The sequence below is a fragment of the Salvia hispanica genome, chromosome 4, assembly GCF_029641045.1.
Source record: "Salvia hispanica isolate PSC_SH4W2 chromosome 4, Shi_PSC_v1, whole genome shotgun sequence".
In the NCBI taxonomy this organism is placed as follows: domain Eukaryota; kingdom Viridiplantae; phylum Streptophyta; class Magnoliopsida; order Lamiales; family Lamiaceae; genus Salvia; species Salvia hispanica.
This window is the reverse complement of record NC_142695.1, coordinates 17966945-17984006: the sequence shown is the minus strand read 5'-3', so window position 1 is coordinate 17984006 and position 17062 is coordinate 17966945. Positions and strand designations below refer to the sequence as shown.

The following is a 17062-nucleotide window of genomic DNA, read 5'->3' as shown; positions in this document are numbered from 1 at the left end:
CTGAACCTGCATTGCGCAACGATACAATGAGGAGGGAGTGAAGCCTAAAGGGGCACCTTCTCACAAGGCGCCGGAGCTTCGAAAGCATTTCGAGCGTGTCATGTTCCACATTGGTAAGTTTCATGGCATATACGAGAACAATTGCAGAATGATGTCGAGCGGTATGAGCTACGCCGACGTGCGGGATTTGTCGCTCCACCAATTCACGAGTACCGTCAGCAGCGCCGGGTTCCAACACTGGGACGCCTACATGAAACTGAAGGATCATGAAAAATTTCGGGCGGGAATTGAGGCGGCAGCGGCGACGGGCTGGGGGAGAACAAAGCTCGTTCAATCCGGGAGTTTTAATGGAAGCGGTCCGACACCAACTGACTTAACCGAGTCAGTTGAGGTTGTTCAGCCCACTCCTCGGCGCCCAATGGGAGTGAAAGCGGCGAAGGCAACGGCGAAGGGGAAGGGGAAGTCTCAGGGGAGCGCCTCCCAGTCGACCGGTGGGGACGCGGAGGGTGATGTACGGATTGCCGGATACGCTCAACTGCATAAGTTCTATAAGCTGTATCGAGAAGAACCGGATGATCGTGTGAAGTTGGACATCTGGAAACTATCAATCGGATGAAGAAACAGATGGGTCTGCATTCCGACGACGAAGCCGACGCCGATCCCTAACTCGTATCTAGACTTTAATTTACAGTTTTTCCTTTGTGGGTTTTTTTTTCTTTTCAATGTAGGTTTTTTTTTTAATCTAGTTGTATTCTATTTTCCAATCTTGCAATACAACGACGATTTGCGTATTACTCCCTCCGTCCCGGCTAAGATGACACATTGCTTAGCCGACACGGGGTTTTAGGAGTTATTGGTTAAAATGTTTAATTGGAGAGAGAGAAGGTGGGTGTAAGTATTAAAGTAGAGAGATAAAGAAAGATGAATATTTTAATAGGAGTGAGAAAAGTGGTTGAGTGTATTAATTGGAGAGAGAAAGTTACCAAAAAATGAAATGTGTCATCTTAGTTGGGACAAACTAAAAAGGAAAACGTGTCATCTTAAGCGGGACGGAGGGAGTAATATTTTTTTGCATTTAAAATTATTTAATTTGACAACATAATAAAGATAACAAGTGCTACAAAATTAAAATAAAATAAATGATGATGTGGAAATGAATTGGAAATGGGAAGGCCCTATGGGAGGGCCCTTCCACACCATTGTGGGAAGATAGGCACTCTCAAAAATTGATGATGTAGAAATAAAAAAAGAAGGGCCCTTCCATTGCTAATGCTCGTAGTAATTTTAATTTTAATCTGCTAAAGGCGAAAGTTAAAAGAACTAAATAAAGTCAATTTTTTTCTAAAACATAACTTTAAAATAAAGAGCTTCACTAAAAATAACGTGAATATCCAACTCCAACTCCAATCAAATCTAAATATATAAATTTTGGGGTTTTTTTTTTTTTTTTTTTTTTCACAGCATATAAAATTTCAATCAAAGTAAAGTTGATGTGAAGTTACACTTACCATATATTAGCATCTGCTTGACAAAAGGTGGTAAATGGATATGACATTTTTTTTATTGTAAATGAATTTAAATTTAAAGTTCGCGTCACGGGGGATTCGAACCGCTTGAAGGATTAACCGGTATATCACTTGACCAACTCATGCACACACACCTATGACATATTATTAGCATGAAAAGACACAAACTCTGAACATTTTGATTTTTACTCTATTCTCTTAGAATTTAAATACATGTATTTATGTTTTACTGTATTTTTTATGACAATTTCAATCAAAATAAAATTAATCGTAAATTGCTCTAATTTAGCTCTTTTCTATATTATACTATTAGTATAAGTTTAATTTCTTATATATAAATTCTTTTTCTGAATTACAACAATGTCTAATGTCAAAAATTTTAAAGAATATATTGTGATATTTGTGATTTGTCATGTATTATTTGGTTAGGGTGTCTCCGGTGGTGCCCCTCCCACTAGCCCTTCCCATGCCACGTCAGCACTAGCCCTTCCCATTCTACTGCCACATCACTAGCCCTTCCCACTGCACTAGGACTTCCTACTAGGACTTCCCGCAATAAAATTAATAAATTCACAATTAAAATTAAAATTTACGGAATTAAAATTTACAGAATTAAAATTTCGACACGAGCCGTATTTATAGAGTTTTTTTTTTTTAAATAAAAAAAATTAAAAAAAATCGGTGGGACGTCCGAGTGGGACGTCCTACCCACGCCACAGTGGCGCCCGTCAGGTAGGACGTCGAGCTGAGGGGCGAGGCCATCGCAGGGGCACTCGGGACAAGCGTGGGCGCCCTTCCCGCCCACTATGGCGCCCGTCAGGTCGCCCGTCCCCGACGGGAGAGTGGGAGGGGCGTCGGTGGAGACCCTTAGGATAATAGATGTTGTCAATTGTATATACAGTATTAATTAAAATGATTTTAGTTATATTTGACATGATTATGTAGAATTATTATTGCAAATCTTGGCACCAAATTTTATGTAAGAAATTACAAATAATTTTTTTTGATTATATAATCTTTTTTGAATAACATAATTTTTTGCATGTTTTAAAATTTCTGGCTTCACAACTTTATTACTTAATTAACAAAAACTAGTCCAAAATCTACGTATTATGAAGGCAAGTTTGGAATATCAACAAAGTAAGCAATGAACCAGCCAAGACAAAATGTGTTAATCCATCCTAACAATCAATCAAAACCAAACAAGTTGTTGAAATTTCTTAAACTCCCAAATCCATGATCAATCAAACTCTCTACATTGCAAACGTTTGTTTATACAACAATGTGGCTGTTAAGCCTTACAAGCCAAGGGCCCCAAGGGGTGTCTTCCCCTGTCCAGCCTCAAAGTAGAAGATGAGCATCGCAAGCATCGCGATCCTCGCATGCTTGATCTCCGCGAGCTTCAGTCTGTCGAGCTTCTCTTCGTCGGGGATGTAATCCCCATCCTTGAGTGTCCCAGCGAACCCAAGCGGGTCGAAGAACTTCCCACCTGGGTAGCCCTGTTCGCCAGTGGCGTTGGCGAAGTTCTCTGAGGTCCTCGACCACGGGGTCGCCCACTCCACTGACTGGGACTCTGGGTTGAAGAAGTCCACCCACCTCTTGCTCTCCACCCACCCCATCAACAGGAGTTGGGTCCCTAGCAAGGTCCCGAACGAGAAAGGCGCTACTGCCCCGGGGGCAGCCCCGGCCTCGAACCACGGGATGCCGCTCCATGCCTGTCCCACGAAGATGCCTAGGACTGCCGCCATGGCCCACCGGCCGTGGATCAGCTCAGCCTCGCGGTACCATTTCAAGAACGCGGGGTCCTTCCCGAGCCCGAGCGGGTCGAAGCCGTAGTCACCAGGGAGCCTGCATTACCGTGCTCGAGGATTAATAGACAGATTGATAAAATCACTCTACCATTAGGTCAACGCACAAAACACATTCTTCCTTTCATGTCCTTGACTTTTGCTCACATATTAATAAGACAATACATATCCAAATTAAATAAATGAAAAGTTTTGGCTAAATTATTAAAAAAATAGCATAAAATTTAGTCAAATTCTGATCCAAGTTAACTTGGAGTATGACCAATTTTGACATTTCATCTAATTGTTCTATGCCGAAAATTCCGCATGTCACATGTTTGAATTTATTGACATGACACATAAATATGAAAATTAAAGATATGACTGACTAAGTGTACTAAACAATACTCCATCCGTCCCCATTAGGAGTTACACTTTGATCGGACACGGGTTTTAAGAAATATAAAGAAAAGTTGGTTGAAAAAGTTGGTGGAATGTAGGATTCATTTTTTTATATTGGTTTTATAATAAAATGTAAGTGAATTGAGTTAGTGGAATGTGTGACCTACTTAATATTTATGGTAAAAATGAAGTGTGACTCTTAATTGGGGACGGACAGAAATGAAAAAGTGTGACTCTTAATCGGGGACGGAGGGAGTATCATTTAAGCAGCCGAACTTGGTGGGTTTTCTAGCAATTTGCGCTATTATTTTTATGTATCGATATGTCACTCAAAGTAAGAGGGACTTACGAGCCATCAAGCCATTCAGGGTCGACCAAGTTGCCGCCACCCCTGACGCCAGGGAGCCAAGACTTCTTAGGGGCAGCGGCAGCCACGACGATCAACCTCTTGGGGGCGGCGCCACTGTTGGCTCTGGTGGCGAGGGGGGCGGAGAAGAGAGCCTGGCTCTTCTTGCCACCGGTGAAGAAGGCAGATCCCAACCCATTTACCAATGCAGCAGAAGTGGAAGAAGCCATCTTGTTTGAATTAATTTGTATATAGATGTCTGGATTGTCAAAAATCTATGGTAAAATAGGTATGAGATGTGAAGCCAAATGGTGCATTGATATATCTGATGAAGGAAATCGAAAGATGAGTCGTGTGGGGTGCCACGTAGGATTGGTGATATGCAAGGGATAGATTTCTCACCAATCAGATTAACAAATCCATCCTCACCTCCTCCACGTGGACCACAAGCTTTTCATTACTTGTTTATAGATTTTTTTTGTTTCATGTGATGGTAGAGTTCTCGACCACTTCAAGCCCACAAAAAATCGTCTACAATGTTTAAAATCTTATTATTTGGGTGCTCGGTCGAGATTAAATATCTAGAAATTACATTGGTTCCTAAGTTATGTTTGTTAATATCCGCAACACAAGAGTCAAGACTGACTATTAAACTAGTAGGAGGAGTAAATTATTCCAGTCACAACAATAAGTCAATAACATATATATCATGAAACAAAATCTTGTGCAGTCCATCAAATAATAGGATTGTTGACTTGCAATGTGAGCATGCTAAGAGGCATTGAGCAAGGGAATTACTTTAGCTTTACTAAATTTAATGAAGTGTGGTCGCCCTTCCCATATTGTTAGGAGGACCTAAATTTCTCTAAGGTTGGGCATAAATATTGTTAGTCACCACTCGATATAGTATATAGTACGTGGCTTTTTTGATGAAGAAGACTTTAAATGGTGTCATTTTAGGGATAATCCTCTTGTCCACAATTAGGAGTCCCATTTTTTTTAATTTTGGTCTGTTTGCCGATAAAAGTCACAATTTACTTTTACATTAAATAGTAAGTATGTCTCACTTAGGACTCAAATTCCACTTTTTTTATATCTTAAACCGCAGCGAACTCAAATGAAACTCCTATTCTCGAACGGAGGGAGTATATGAAGTATTTTTTATTATACGCTAATTCGTCCTCCAATAGAGTAAAAACCATCATCTTCCTTCCATGTTTGATCACTTGAGGCTACAAATCGTTTCTGAATATGATATTTTTGGGCATTTTTACTGATATAACTCTCATTTCAATTTTCAGCATTTTTATTTGTGAGATTTTATCACTGAACGGTACTATAATAATCGGTATTGAACTGTCCATCAGTCCATGTAATTATACATGCTCCCATGCCACGAGTTAGATTTTAGGATAAATTTGGTTTCAATGAACTCATCGATCATTTACAGGCAGCAAACAAATAATGGGTATAACTTTTTATTTCAAATGAAAATACTACTGTATGTCTCAAAATACGAGAGAATGAATGTTGTCGTTAGGATTTTGAATAATACGATTTTTTTATTTTTTAGTTTGTTTGTTGAACAAAAGAAAAATGTTGATGAGATAGGGGCATATTATATGCAAATAATGCGATGATTCCATAAGTCACACGTACAAATATATTTTTCTTCAGTTTTATTCCCTATCTACATACTTTTTCTTCAAATATTGAAATCAGGAAGTTTCTATGTTGCTTTGAATTGGTAAATCAGTCATTTGTCCTTGAAGGTCACACATTAACCCTCTTGGCCTCTCATGGTATTCAATCTAATTGCAATTTGGAGTATTATTTTTTTGAAACTACTTTAATGTTGAGACATGTTCGTATAAAATATTTAAATGGTGGGATCACTGGCATAAAATTGAATATTTAGCTTATATCAGAACTAAATCACCATCTAAATATATTACTCCCTAGAAACAATTGTCAACATATTTCTCAGGCCAGCACACACAGGTCCTGGTCCCAATACATATCAAAACCATCACAATTGTCCAAACTAATTGAGAGATTTTTAGTTTTGATAAAATATAGTCCTCATTATTTCGGTGGCGTTGGTTAGTTTGGACACTAGTAAATGAATCCATCTACACTTGTTTGAAGCAACATGGGTAACAATGTAACATGACATATGTTCATCAAGAAAGGCAATAGAAACAATAATAAATACTTCAAAATAAATTGCATGGACTAAAATGACAATTTGAAAATAAACGACCCATATAAAAAAGTACTTATTGGAGTTTAGATCAACATTTTTATTATCTATATCTGTTTTGCATTTGAAATTTTTTCACACTTTTATAGGTAGTACCTTTTTTTGCATGATATTCATAAAAGTAAAAGGGATATCGACGCTTCATAATTAATACATGAAATTTTTAAAAAGTTAGATTTTTGCCGTGAACTTTGAAATTGACAAATAATATCAAGAACTTTACCCCGAGTTTGTTATTTTCCATCAATGAAAAAATTCAGACAAATAATATCATGATACAGATTTTTTCGTAATTTCCCGACAACAACTTCGAGAGTTCCAAGATTTTCAATATTTGAGAATAGTTTTTCTTGAAGCACACCCTCCAAATTTGTTCTTCGATCTATTAATATAGTCGGAATTTTTTCACTAGTGGAAAATAACAAACTCTGGGTAAAATTCGTGATATTATTTGCTAATTTCAAAGTTCGTGAGGAAAATTCAACTTTTTGAAAATTTTATGATAATAGGTGTCAATATCCCAAAATAAAATTATCTATGTATAATAGCAGTTGCAGATGATTCTCATAAATACATAAATTAATCCATCCTGATTCAATTTTCACTTGTATGAGACTTATCTTGTACAGAATGTTTATTTTGCCTGGTTTCTATCATTTTATTTTTCCCACCATTTTGTATCCACTTGTTAACTCCACACATCTCTTCATCACCCCTATACACATAGCACATTCCAAAAATAAGCACCATTAAATTCATCTTTATTCTTTCTCTAAAATCATGTACTCTAAAATTCGGTGACCCTTTTGTCAGCAGCAATGGCTGACCTTTCCTGCAGTTTCTTGCCGTTGTTTTTGCCTCCAAAACGATATTTTTCTTGTGCACTTCACTCCCACAATTCAAGAATCTCTAGAATCAAGAGGCATCCACCTCATCTTCCGCTGCTCTTCAAACCTTCTCCTTTCGCGGCTTCTGCTTCGGACACTGATGTCATCATTTCAACTCACAGTACGCCCACCACATTTCTGTTTTGCATTAAATTCCCATGATTCCCCCTTCTCATTTTTATGATTTTGCTCAAAGTTTGATTTTTTGCATTGATCGCTTTTATTTTGCTGTGTTTAGTTTTGGATGGACCTAGGTTCCAGTTTGTCCATGAAGTAATCTATCAGAAATCTTAGTTATAGCTCATGTTTCTTTGGAATTGTTTGTGATGCTATACTCTAGCTGCTGCTGTTGTTGTTGTTGTTGTTGTTATTGTTGTTGTTTTTTTTTGCTTATGATTATATTTGCAGAGCATTCCGATGGTAGCTTCTTGTTCCGGTTTGGGGACCCAAGTGAGGTTGTGAAAAATGTTGAAACGGAAGAAGCCAAGACTGTGAAGGAGGAAATAGAAGGAGATGACACAAATGGATCTAGTATGGTGGAGGTTATGGAAAGTGGGGATGAAAGCAAGGTGGCTGTCTCTGGCTCGACAGAGGTCAGTGATTGCGCTGATTCAGTAGTTAGTAGTAGCAATACCCTCATTGCTGTTGAAGGAGAGAGTGAAATCCCTATTGAGACTGAGTTGCCTGTTTTAACTTCCAACCAAGAAATTGGGGGTATTTGTACTCCGGCTTTAGATGTAGAACAGATTGGTGTAAATGAAGAGTACAAGGATTTAAGTCTAGTGGAAGCCTCTATACCCGATGAGAGCTTCCAAATAGAGAATACTACAGTTGAGGTGTCTGGTGAGGAATCATTAAAGGAAACTTCTAATTGTGATGTGGAGGAATGTCTAAAGGAGGAGGATGTGGATTCCCCAGCGGATGCAGCCATACTCAATCAGAGTTCAGAGGTGTTGGATGATATAACTACATTAGGCTTACTGGAAAAGGAAAGTGATGACATCAGCTCCGCTGATATTGATGAAGACAAGACTGGAATGGTGGAGGAAGGTCTAGATGGAGATTATGAGGATTCTCCTGTGGATGCGTCTATAATTGGTAAAAGCTCTGAACTGGGTAGTGAAATTTCAGCAGTAGATTTGTTGGAAAAAGAAATCGTTGGCAGTACCACAACTTCTGATGTTGAAACACAGCCAACTGGAAATGTGGAGGAAGGTATAAATGAAGTGTATGAGGATTCTCCCGTTGACATTGCCTATACTCCTGATAACACTACAGCAGCATTATCAGAAAATCAAACTGCTGACGTTATATCAGCTCCTGATATAGACATAAAATACACTGGGAATGGGGAACAAGGTCGAGATGACAAACCAAGTTCAGTGGAGAAGGAGTCTGGGGTGGAGAATTGTATTACTGCACCAGAACTGTTGGGAAAGGAAACTGTTGACATTACCTCTGCACCTGATGTTGACCTACTTGAATACACTGACTATGAGGAACAAGGTCTAGATGAGGTTATTGACAAACCAAGTTCTGTGGAGAAGTGGCCTGAGGAGGAGAGTTCTATTACTGCTCAAGAATTTTTGGAAAAGGGAACTGCTGACGTTACGTCTGCACCTGATGTTGACCTGGAATATGCTGGCAATGTGGAACAGGGTCTAGATGAGGTTATTGACGAACCAAGTTCACTTGAGAAGAGGCCTGAGGTGGAGAGTTCTATTACTGCGCAAGAATATTTGGAAAAGGAAACTGCTGATGTTACCTCTGCACCTGACGTTGACCTGGAATACGCTGGCAATGTGGAACAGGGTCTAGATGAGGTTATTCATGAACCAAGTTCACCGGAGAAGAGGCTTGAGGTGGAGAGTTCTATTATTGCGCAAGAACTTTTGGAAAAGGAAACTACTGGTGTTACCTCTGCGCCTGATGTTGACCCAGAATCCACTAGGAATTTGGAACAAGGTCTAGACGAGGTTCTGGATGAACCAAGTTCAATGGAGAAGATGCCTGAGGTGGATAACTCTATCACTGCACAAGAGATTTTGGAAAAGGAAACTGCTGACCTTACCTCTGCGCCTGATGTTGACCTGGAATACACTGGCAATTTGGGACAAGGTCTAGATGAGGTTCTTGACGAACCAAGTTCAGTGGAAAAGATGCCTCAGGTGGATGATTCTATTACTGCACAAGAGCTTTTGGAAAAGGAAACTGCTGGCGTTACCTCTGCGCCTGATGTTAACCTGGAATACACTGGCAATGTGGGACAAGGTCTAGATGATGTTCTTGACGAACCAAGTTCTGTGGAAAAGAGGCCTGAGGTGGAGAATCGTCTTAGTGCACAAGACCTTTTGGAAAATGAAACTGCTGAGATTACCTTTGTGCCTGATATTGACATAGAATACACTGGAAAAGTGGATCAAGGTCTAGATGAGGTTATTGAAGAACCAAGATCGGCAGAGAAGAGGTCTGAGGTGGAGAATCATATTAGTGCACAGCAATATTTGGAAACTGAAACTTCTAATGCTACCTCTGTGCCTGATACTGACATTGAATACACTGCCGATTTGGAACAAGGACTAGATGAGGTTCTTGAGGAATCAAGTTCAGCGGAGAGGAGGCCTGAAGTGGAGAATCATATTACTGCACAAGAACCTTTGGAAAAAGAAACTGCAGATGCAACCACATTGGCAGAGACCGACCCAGTGGTCTCCATGCTTGAAACTGATGATTTTCAGGGAGGAATGGAGACTGCTGTCACACCATATGTGGTTCCTATCTCTGAGCTCGAGAATGTAGAGACTGGAATCCATAGTGAAACCATTGGTGATGAAAGAGAAAGCTGTGATGATACTTTGGTGTCTCCACCCTCTCAATCAGAACCAGCTATGAATTTGTACAAAGTGACCGAGGCACCAAATGCACAAGCAGAGGTGCAAAATTCAGCCGCTGAAGAGAGTATTGAAGCTCACTTGAATGATATCATGGCCATTGAGATGCAAAATGTACTCAATAATGGCAATGAAAGTGGCATGCATGGAGCTGAGAATGAGTCCTCTAATACTGGACCAGCTATGACTTGGTCCGTAGGCTCTGATGAGACGGTTTCTGCTTCTGGGAATGGGATGCCGAATGAGACTGTTGGATATGTAAGTGAAAAGGAAGCCGTCCAGTTACTGACAGTGTCTGTTCAGTTGGAAGCTGCTGACCCAATGCTTGAAGAGGAAACTGGTACTGAAACTCAGGAAGAACTGGAGGAAAATGAGGAATTTAAGAACCAAACAACAGTAAGTTAATCAGTATTCCATGCACAAGTATAAAAAAATTATTAATTTCATATATGTTTGAATATATTTGACAATGCACATAATAACTAAGTTCTGCTACAGTGAATCATGAATTTAGCAACTCACCGTGATAAGTAATGTCACTGCTACCTATTCTTGCTATGAATTGTTAGGTTGCATTCTTTATTTCTTGAAATGCATTAATTTTCTGTTGTCAAAATTGAAAGTTGAGTGATTTAAAATATGTTTAATGTGAAATTATTACAATAATCTCAAGTGATTTTGTTATTATGGAGTAGAAATATTTAGATCTAAATTCATTCATCTCGAAAAGGTCCTAGTCCTTATTGAATTGAATTATGTTTTTAAAGATTAGACATATAGTTCGTGTAGATTGGTATTTATGACTTTTGGGAGATTCCTTTATACGTTTCTGTAAATAACCTTGTTGTGTTTGACCAGTGAATGGATTGCATGTCATCTATCCATGACTGAACCATAAATTTCCCAATATCTACCTCTTTCTCTAAATTATTTTCACTTTAGATGTAAGATATCTATGCTTTATCACCTTCACAAGCAAAAATAGTATGTGAGTGCCCTGGATCAAGGTTCTTAGTTTTGGACTGAAGACACTAAAGATCAACTGGTGAAATGCTCCACATCTCTGATGACATTCCAAGTTAACTAATTAGATGTCTTTGCCCCCTACGATATCCACCATTGCATGCCAAATTACAAAGAAAGAAAACCTCAAAAGAAAGAAAGGCTAACATAAGTTGCATTTTATGTCGGTATGCTATATCCATTCTGAACTTATGTATCCTCATCACATTGTTCTCTTCACTGGTTTTTTCCTTTTAACTTATGATGTTCATAATCACAACTTCAAAGACTATATTTGTAAAAAAGTTAGTCCACTCTCCTGAAGCACCAATATGCACTATATCAACAGGATTGAGTGTTGGATAATGGGTAGACTCTTCCCCCTCTCTAATTTCCAAGAAGAATTTAAGTTTGAAATATACATGTTGTCAATCTGCGCAAGACTGAATGATGACTATTTGCAGGGTGCTGACCTTGCAGAAGCATCAGTACATGAAGTGACGGCTCCTGAATCTACTGAATCTACTATAACAAGGTTTGTCACTGCCACCAAATACTTTTTTGCCTCAATGTGCAGTCAGTGATCGTTTTCTACGCAACTTGTTTCTAAGTTAGTGAAGTGCCTACAGACAGTACAAAATGTTAGCTTCTCAAGTAGTAAAAGATAAATGCTAAAACTGTTTTCTTGGTTGCGTGATTGAAATAATCAGACGCATATTTTCTCGATTATATTGATGCTGAGTCAGAAGATCTTTGCTTATGGTTCTCTCAGTCTTCCTTTTGTAATCCCTGACATACTATCACTTGTTTTGCTGTGTGCTTCCTTCGTTTGTTGAATCATACTACTCCCTCCGTCCCCCAATAATTGGCACCAATTTCCTTTTTCGTCCGTCCCCAATTAATTGGCACCCTTACTTTTTACTGCTTTTGGTTGGACCCCACATTCCACTCACATTTTATTATAAAATTAATATATAAAAGTAGGACCCATATTCTACTAACTTTTTCTACCCACTTTCCACTACATTTCTTAAAACTCGTGCAAAGTCAAACAATGCCAATTAATGGGGGACGGAGGGAGTACTACGTTTGGAGAAGAACGATATGAGATGTCAGTAATTCAATACTCCTATATTAATTCAAAATGTGATATTCTATGCTTCTTGTCCTTGTGGCATCTAGCAAGATATGCACAATCTAATGCAATGTTGTTAACAGCCAGGAGATATTAGTAACAGACTTCGTTCTATCTTCTGGAGCTGCAGTATTGCCACATCCTTCTAAGGTATCTCATAACTATTGTTCTCTAAGGTATCTCACAACTATTAGTATTCTATATGTTACAGCAACTGTAGACTGGGATTTCATTGACACTTCACAGCACCCTCTAAACTGTGATAATCTATAAATTTTGTCTCATATATGAAAAGCTAAGCAACCATTAGCTCAAGGAACTTAGATTATATACTGGCAATTAGTCATCTGTACCATCATTTCCTCTTACATTCATGCCTGTGGTGGGTGAACTACAACATTCTTGAGTGCATGCTCTTCTTATTTTTCAATTTTGTGTTTGTTTCAGAATTTGAATTTTCATTTCTAGAGTAGCAGCTGATAAAACTTATAACGGACCTTCCTGAAGTTAATTATATACTCACACCGCTTGAAGCCCTTTTGCATCCATTTCATTATTAAAATGGATGTATGTGCTTCGGTTTAATTTTGTAGCATACGATGGGAATTGCAAGGAATAATTTTTTTGCAGTGTAATAAGTACCCAATTTTAATTTGTTATTTCAGATGCACTAGGTTTGATATGTATTAGCCTCACAAATATGGGTAAGTAATATGCGAAAAATAATAAATTCCAGGTCTTGACAGGTGGAGAGGATGCATATTTTATTGCTGACGAGACATGGCTTGGTGTAGCTGATGGAGTTAGTCAGTGGTCGTTGGAAGGTACTGCATCCTCGTAGCTTTCATCTGTAGCTCTTCTCGCCTCCCCTCCCCTCCCCGAACTCATCACTTTTTCTGCAATTAACTAGTTTTGTTTCATACTTGCAAGTGGGAACACGTTCAACTTCCTTACATGCTGAAAGATGTTATTATTATGTAATTATTAGGGACCATTCCTGGAGTCTATGCTCACGAGCTCATAAAAAATTGTGAAAATCTCATCGCTGAGTGCAGTGGCGATTCATTAAACAACCCCATCGAATTGCTTAATCTCAGTGTTGCTCAAACACACTATCCTGGCTCCTCAACAGTTTTGATTGCTCAATTTGACGGTCAGGTATTGATGCAGGCACAATTATAATGCTTCTTAATTTTTTTCCTAGCATGGTTGCTTTTGGTAAACCAAGTAGCAATCCTCAAAGTTTGTCTAGTGTGGAAATTCAATGCTCATCTACTTTAAAACTAAGATGACTATGGGTGGTAGGCTCTTCATGTTGCCAATGTTGGGGACACGGGATTCATCATTCTACGCCATGGCGCTGTTTACAAGAGGTCTTCCCCAATGCACCATGTGTTTTCATTACCAGTCCAAATTGAAAGAGGCGATGACCCCTCTTCTCTTGCACAGGTATCACCCTGTCGACTGTGTTAAAACCTGCAATGTAAAAACTGGTTGTAGTTAGTAACTCCGGTTTCTTCATATGTTTACCCAGTCTTCTTTTTATGCCTTCAGTTGTACAAAGTTGATGTGGAGGAGGAGGATATAATTGTAACTGCTACCGATGGGCTTCTCGACAACTTGTATGATCAAGAAATATTGTTGATTGCCACTAAGTCAGTTGCTGATGGTAAAACTCCCAAGGTACAATTTTTGCAGATTTGTATAGGTCTATATGCTGCAACTTTAAAAAAAAATTATCACTTCAGCCTAAAAGGTGTTTTTTATTAAAAAAAGGAAAAAATCTCTGAACATATTTAGCACCCTTGTAGCTGAAAATCAACATTAGCTCCCTCAAAGCTATATTTCCGGCTCTGCCAGCTGTGGGTAAATGCTGGATATCTCAACGATCCAAGAATTTGCTCCATATTAATTTTCATTATACGGCCATGTTTTTAGGAAATAGCAGAGTTGCTGGCGAAGAAGGCACAAGAGGTGAGTAGCTCTGCCTATGCAAGAAGTCCATTTGCCGATGAAGCTCAGGCAGCCGGATTCCCAGGATACTCTGGTGGCAAGCTAGATGACGTGGCTGTTATTGTGTCTGTTGTGCAAAGGCGATAAGCCAAAACGCTCTATAGCTCCCCCCTATGCTTTGTTCAATATGGTTAGCATTTCACTGTTCCATCTGTCTGTTGAATTGCTCACTAGTTCCCTACAATTTTTTTGGCATATATATTTTACAAATATCTCAAGTTGTAAATAACAATGGTGCAAAGAAAACTTTTATGCTCTTCATCATATATGCCTTTCCATGTGATCAAATCATCAAAGGGCACAAAACCATCTTTCCTATGAATATATTCCACTCCTCTCTCTAAAAGGGAGATGGCTTTTCTTGTAGTGAGCAGACCTGTGGAAAAATTGCATGGCTCTAACTCTCTCTCTCTCACTTAAAGGCATGACTCTCAAAGATAGGGTGACTTTTCTAAGAAAGAATAAAGGAGGATTTGTATTGTTCTTCTGATCAAGACGTTGACAACTGCTGAATTTAAATCACTACTCCTATGTTACATTGACTTATTGGATGAATATTATATACAAAATTTACTTTGATGGTGATTTTATAAACGACTAACCCCAATATTTATGAATGGAAAACGACTAATTTTGTTGACAATAACACCTCGCCCCACCACCAAGCCATCCAATTCCCCCTTTTACCCTTTCCCCATATACCTCCAATTTTCACACAAGTCATCTCCACAATTAACTCACACACACACACACACAAAGTGTCTCTCTCTTCATTTTCTACAATGGCAGCTTCCTTGCTGCTGTGCTTGTTGTTGCTATCTTTCTCCTCGGCGCAGCCGGACTGCTCGAGCCTGGTGGCGAACATGGTGGACTGCCTGCCGTTCGTAACAGTGGGTGGCACAGCGCAGACGCCAGAGGGCACGTGCTGCTCTGGACTGAAAACAGTTGTTGAGAGCAATCCCCAATGCCTATGCGACGCCTTCAAAGACAGCGCCCAGCTCGGCATCACCCTCAATGTCTCCAAAGCCCTCACCCTCCCCGCCGCCTGCCTTCTCTCCACTCCTCCTTCCCTTTCCACCTGCGCATGTGCGTCTCCTCAATTAAAATTTAGTGGATTTTAAATAAGAAGCTTTTCTATCACATGTTTTGTTTATGGTGCAACTCTTTCTCCACTAGCACCATCTCCGAGCTCGGCTGCGGGGGCTCCAACTGCGAGCACCGGAGGTGAGGAAGGCGCTCCGGCTCCCTCACTCGGTAGCTCAGGTTCGTCTGCGCTGACCGCTACCTTGGACTTGCTTGTATTTATGGGTCTAATAGTATCATTTGGTTTATTTTGAGAGGATTCTTGTTTATGGTTGTTGTGCATTAATATAGAGGAGGATTAATTTCTTTATTTTTCGTACCTTTGAATTTCTATTCCAAGAGAGAAAAAGAAATTCGATTGACTTGCTTTACAGCCTGAATTTCTGCAGGAATATTGCAACTTCTACTTTCACATTTTTGTAATTTTGTTCAATTACATGAATTTCCAAATTATCACTTTGTATTGTCTTAAAATAAAGATATGACATTTAAAATGTGCTCGTCTAACAAATGAAGAAATGAGTATTCGATTAGATAGATATTGGTTAGCCGAATCGAATAAAGTTAGTTAGTTCCTAATCGGTAAGGAAATTTGTGATTCAAAAAGTCCTGTTATTATAAATGTAATGTTGTTACTTGCTAGTGCTTCCATTCATTAAATGCGCACTTAAGCTTAGTGATAAAATTGTTTGCCTCCGTCTCCGGAGCTAGGTTAGAATAGAATTGCACGCCTCTTCTTCGCCCCTTTCTTTCTTCATGTTATAAAAATTAAGGACATTTTATATGAGGGTCTCGTCGTTTTAGTTGGCTTTCTATAAGGCCCATGCCAATATGACGACTTTAAGATTAAATTAACTAGTATCACACCTATGTGTACGCACAGATTAATATATTTTTTAAATATTAATTTTTAATTTTAAATTAATTCAATAAAATTAGAATCAATATTAACAATGACAACAATATGAACACAATTTTAATTATATGAGAATTAAAACTATATACAAATCTACATTAAAGCACAATAAATTGAAACAAATCACAAAATATAATGTTTAATCATTTAATCATGGAGTAGGAAGATAAAAATCTACCACAATAAAGAATTAAACAATGGATAATTACTCATAATTAAAAAAAAAAACTACTTTGTGCACTACATTAACTTTAAAATTAAAAACAAACTCACCATTATAAACTAAAACCTTCAATTTTTCACAACTCGTCACTCTCCAACAGAACCCATAGGTAAAATAATTCGTTTTCCATCTCTAAAGCCGTCGCCTCACCTAAAACTACCATAAAATACCATAACATTATAAATGAACAACATCCAATTTGTAATAAATAAAATCAATAATCAATAGGAATAATACTTTCATGTGATCAACCTATATAAAAAACAATTAGCCAATTATAATTTTAATATAAATTTTTAACATGGGTTAACTATAAAGTGACATTGATAAACAAAAAATATAATCATTACTAAATTATAATTATCAAAATACAAAAAAAAAAAATGGGGGTAACATCATCCTAAAAAAACGTAGTAATGAATAAAAATGGATGAAAATAAACAAAAAAATATAACTAAAAAGAAAAAAAATACCAATAAGTTCATATAATACTAAAAATAAATACGATGTTGTATCAAAATTGATATATAAAATTGAATAGAAAAAAACAAAAAACATAATTTAGAAAATGTTAAGAAACGGAAAAAT

The 17062-nt window shown here is 38.2% G+C and overlaps 2 protein-coding genes and 1 pseudogene across 4 annotated transcripts; 2 read left to right on the top strand and 1 right to left on the bottom strand.

Moving 5' to 3' along the window:
• Positions 1-2720: 2720 nt before the first annotated feature.
• Positions 2721-4358, bottom strand: LOC148927387 (chlorophyll a-b binding protein CP24 10A, chloroplastic-like). Its single transcript, XM_089057476.1, has 2 exons — positions 4065-4358; positions 2721-3374 (listed from the first exon to the last, which is right to left on the bottom strand). The coding sequence occupies exons 1-2, from the start codon at positions 4289-4291 to the stop codon at positions 2825-2827; spliced, it is 777 nt and encodes a 258-aa protein (XP_088913602.1). The 5' UTR covers positions 4292-4358; the 3' UTR covers positions 2721-2824.
• A 2679-nt stretch (positions 4359-7037) lies between these two features.
• Positions 7038-14513, top strand: LOC125194325 (uncharacterized). 3 transcript variants are annotated; one of them, XM_048092488.2, is made up of 9 exons: positions 7040-7332; positions 7620-10498; positions 11569-11639; positions 12323-12389; positions 12976-13063; positions 13228-13397; positions 13545-13688; positions 13794-13922; positions 14178-14513. In XM_048092488.2, exons 1-9 carry the CDS (start codon positions 7143-7145, stop codon positions 14337-14339), a joined length of 3900 nt encoding a protein of 1299 aa, XP_047948445.1. In that variant the 5' UTR covers positions 7040-7142; the 3' UTR covers positions 14340-14513. The 3 variants fall into 3 exon arrangements, 2 of the variants coding, with proteins under 2 accessions (XP_047948446.1, XP_047948445.1); XR_016137514.1 differs by lacking the exons at positions 13228-13397; positions 13545-13688; positions 13794-13922; positions 14178-14513 and adding an exon at positions 12152-12215 and having other exon boundaries at positions 7038-7332; positions 12986-13021; XM_048092489.2 differs by lacking the exons at positions 13545-13688; positions 13794-13922; positions 14178-14513 and having other exon boundaries at positions 7039-7332; positions 12986-13063; positions 13228-13366.
• A 133-nt stretch (positions 14514-14646) lies between these two features.
• On the top strand, positions 14647-15747 carry LOC125194327 (non-specific lipid transfer protein GPI-anchored 15-like; annotated as a pseudogene).
• The last annotated feature ends 1315 nt before the right edge of the window (positions 15748-17062 follow it).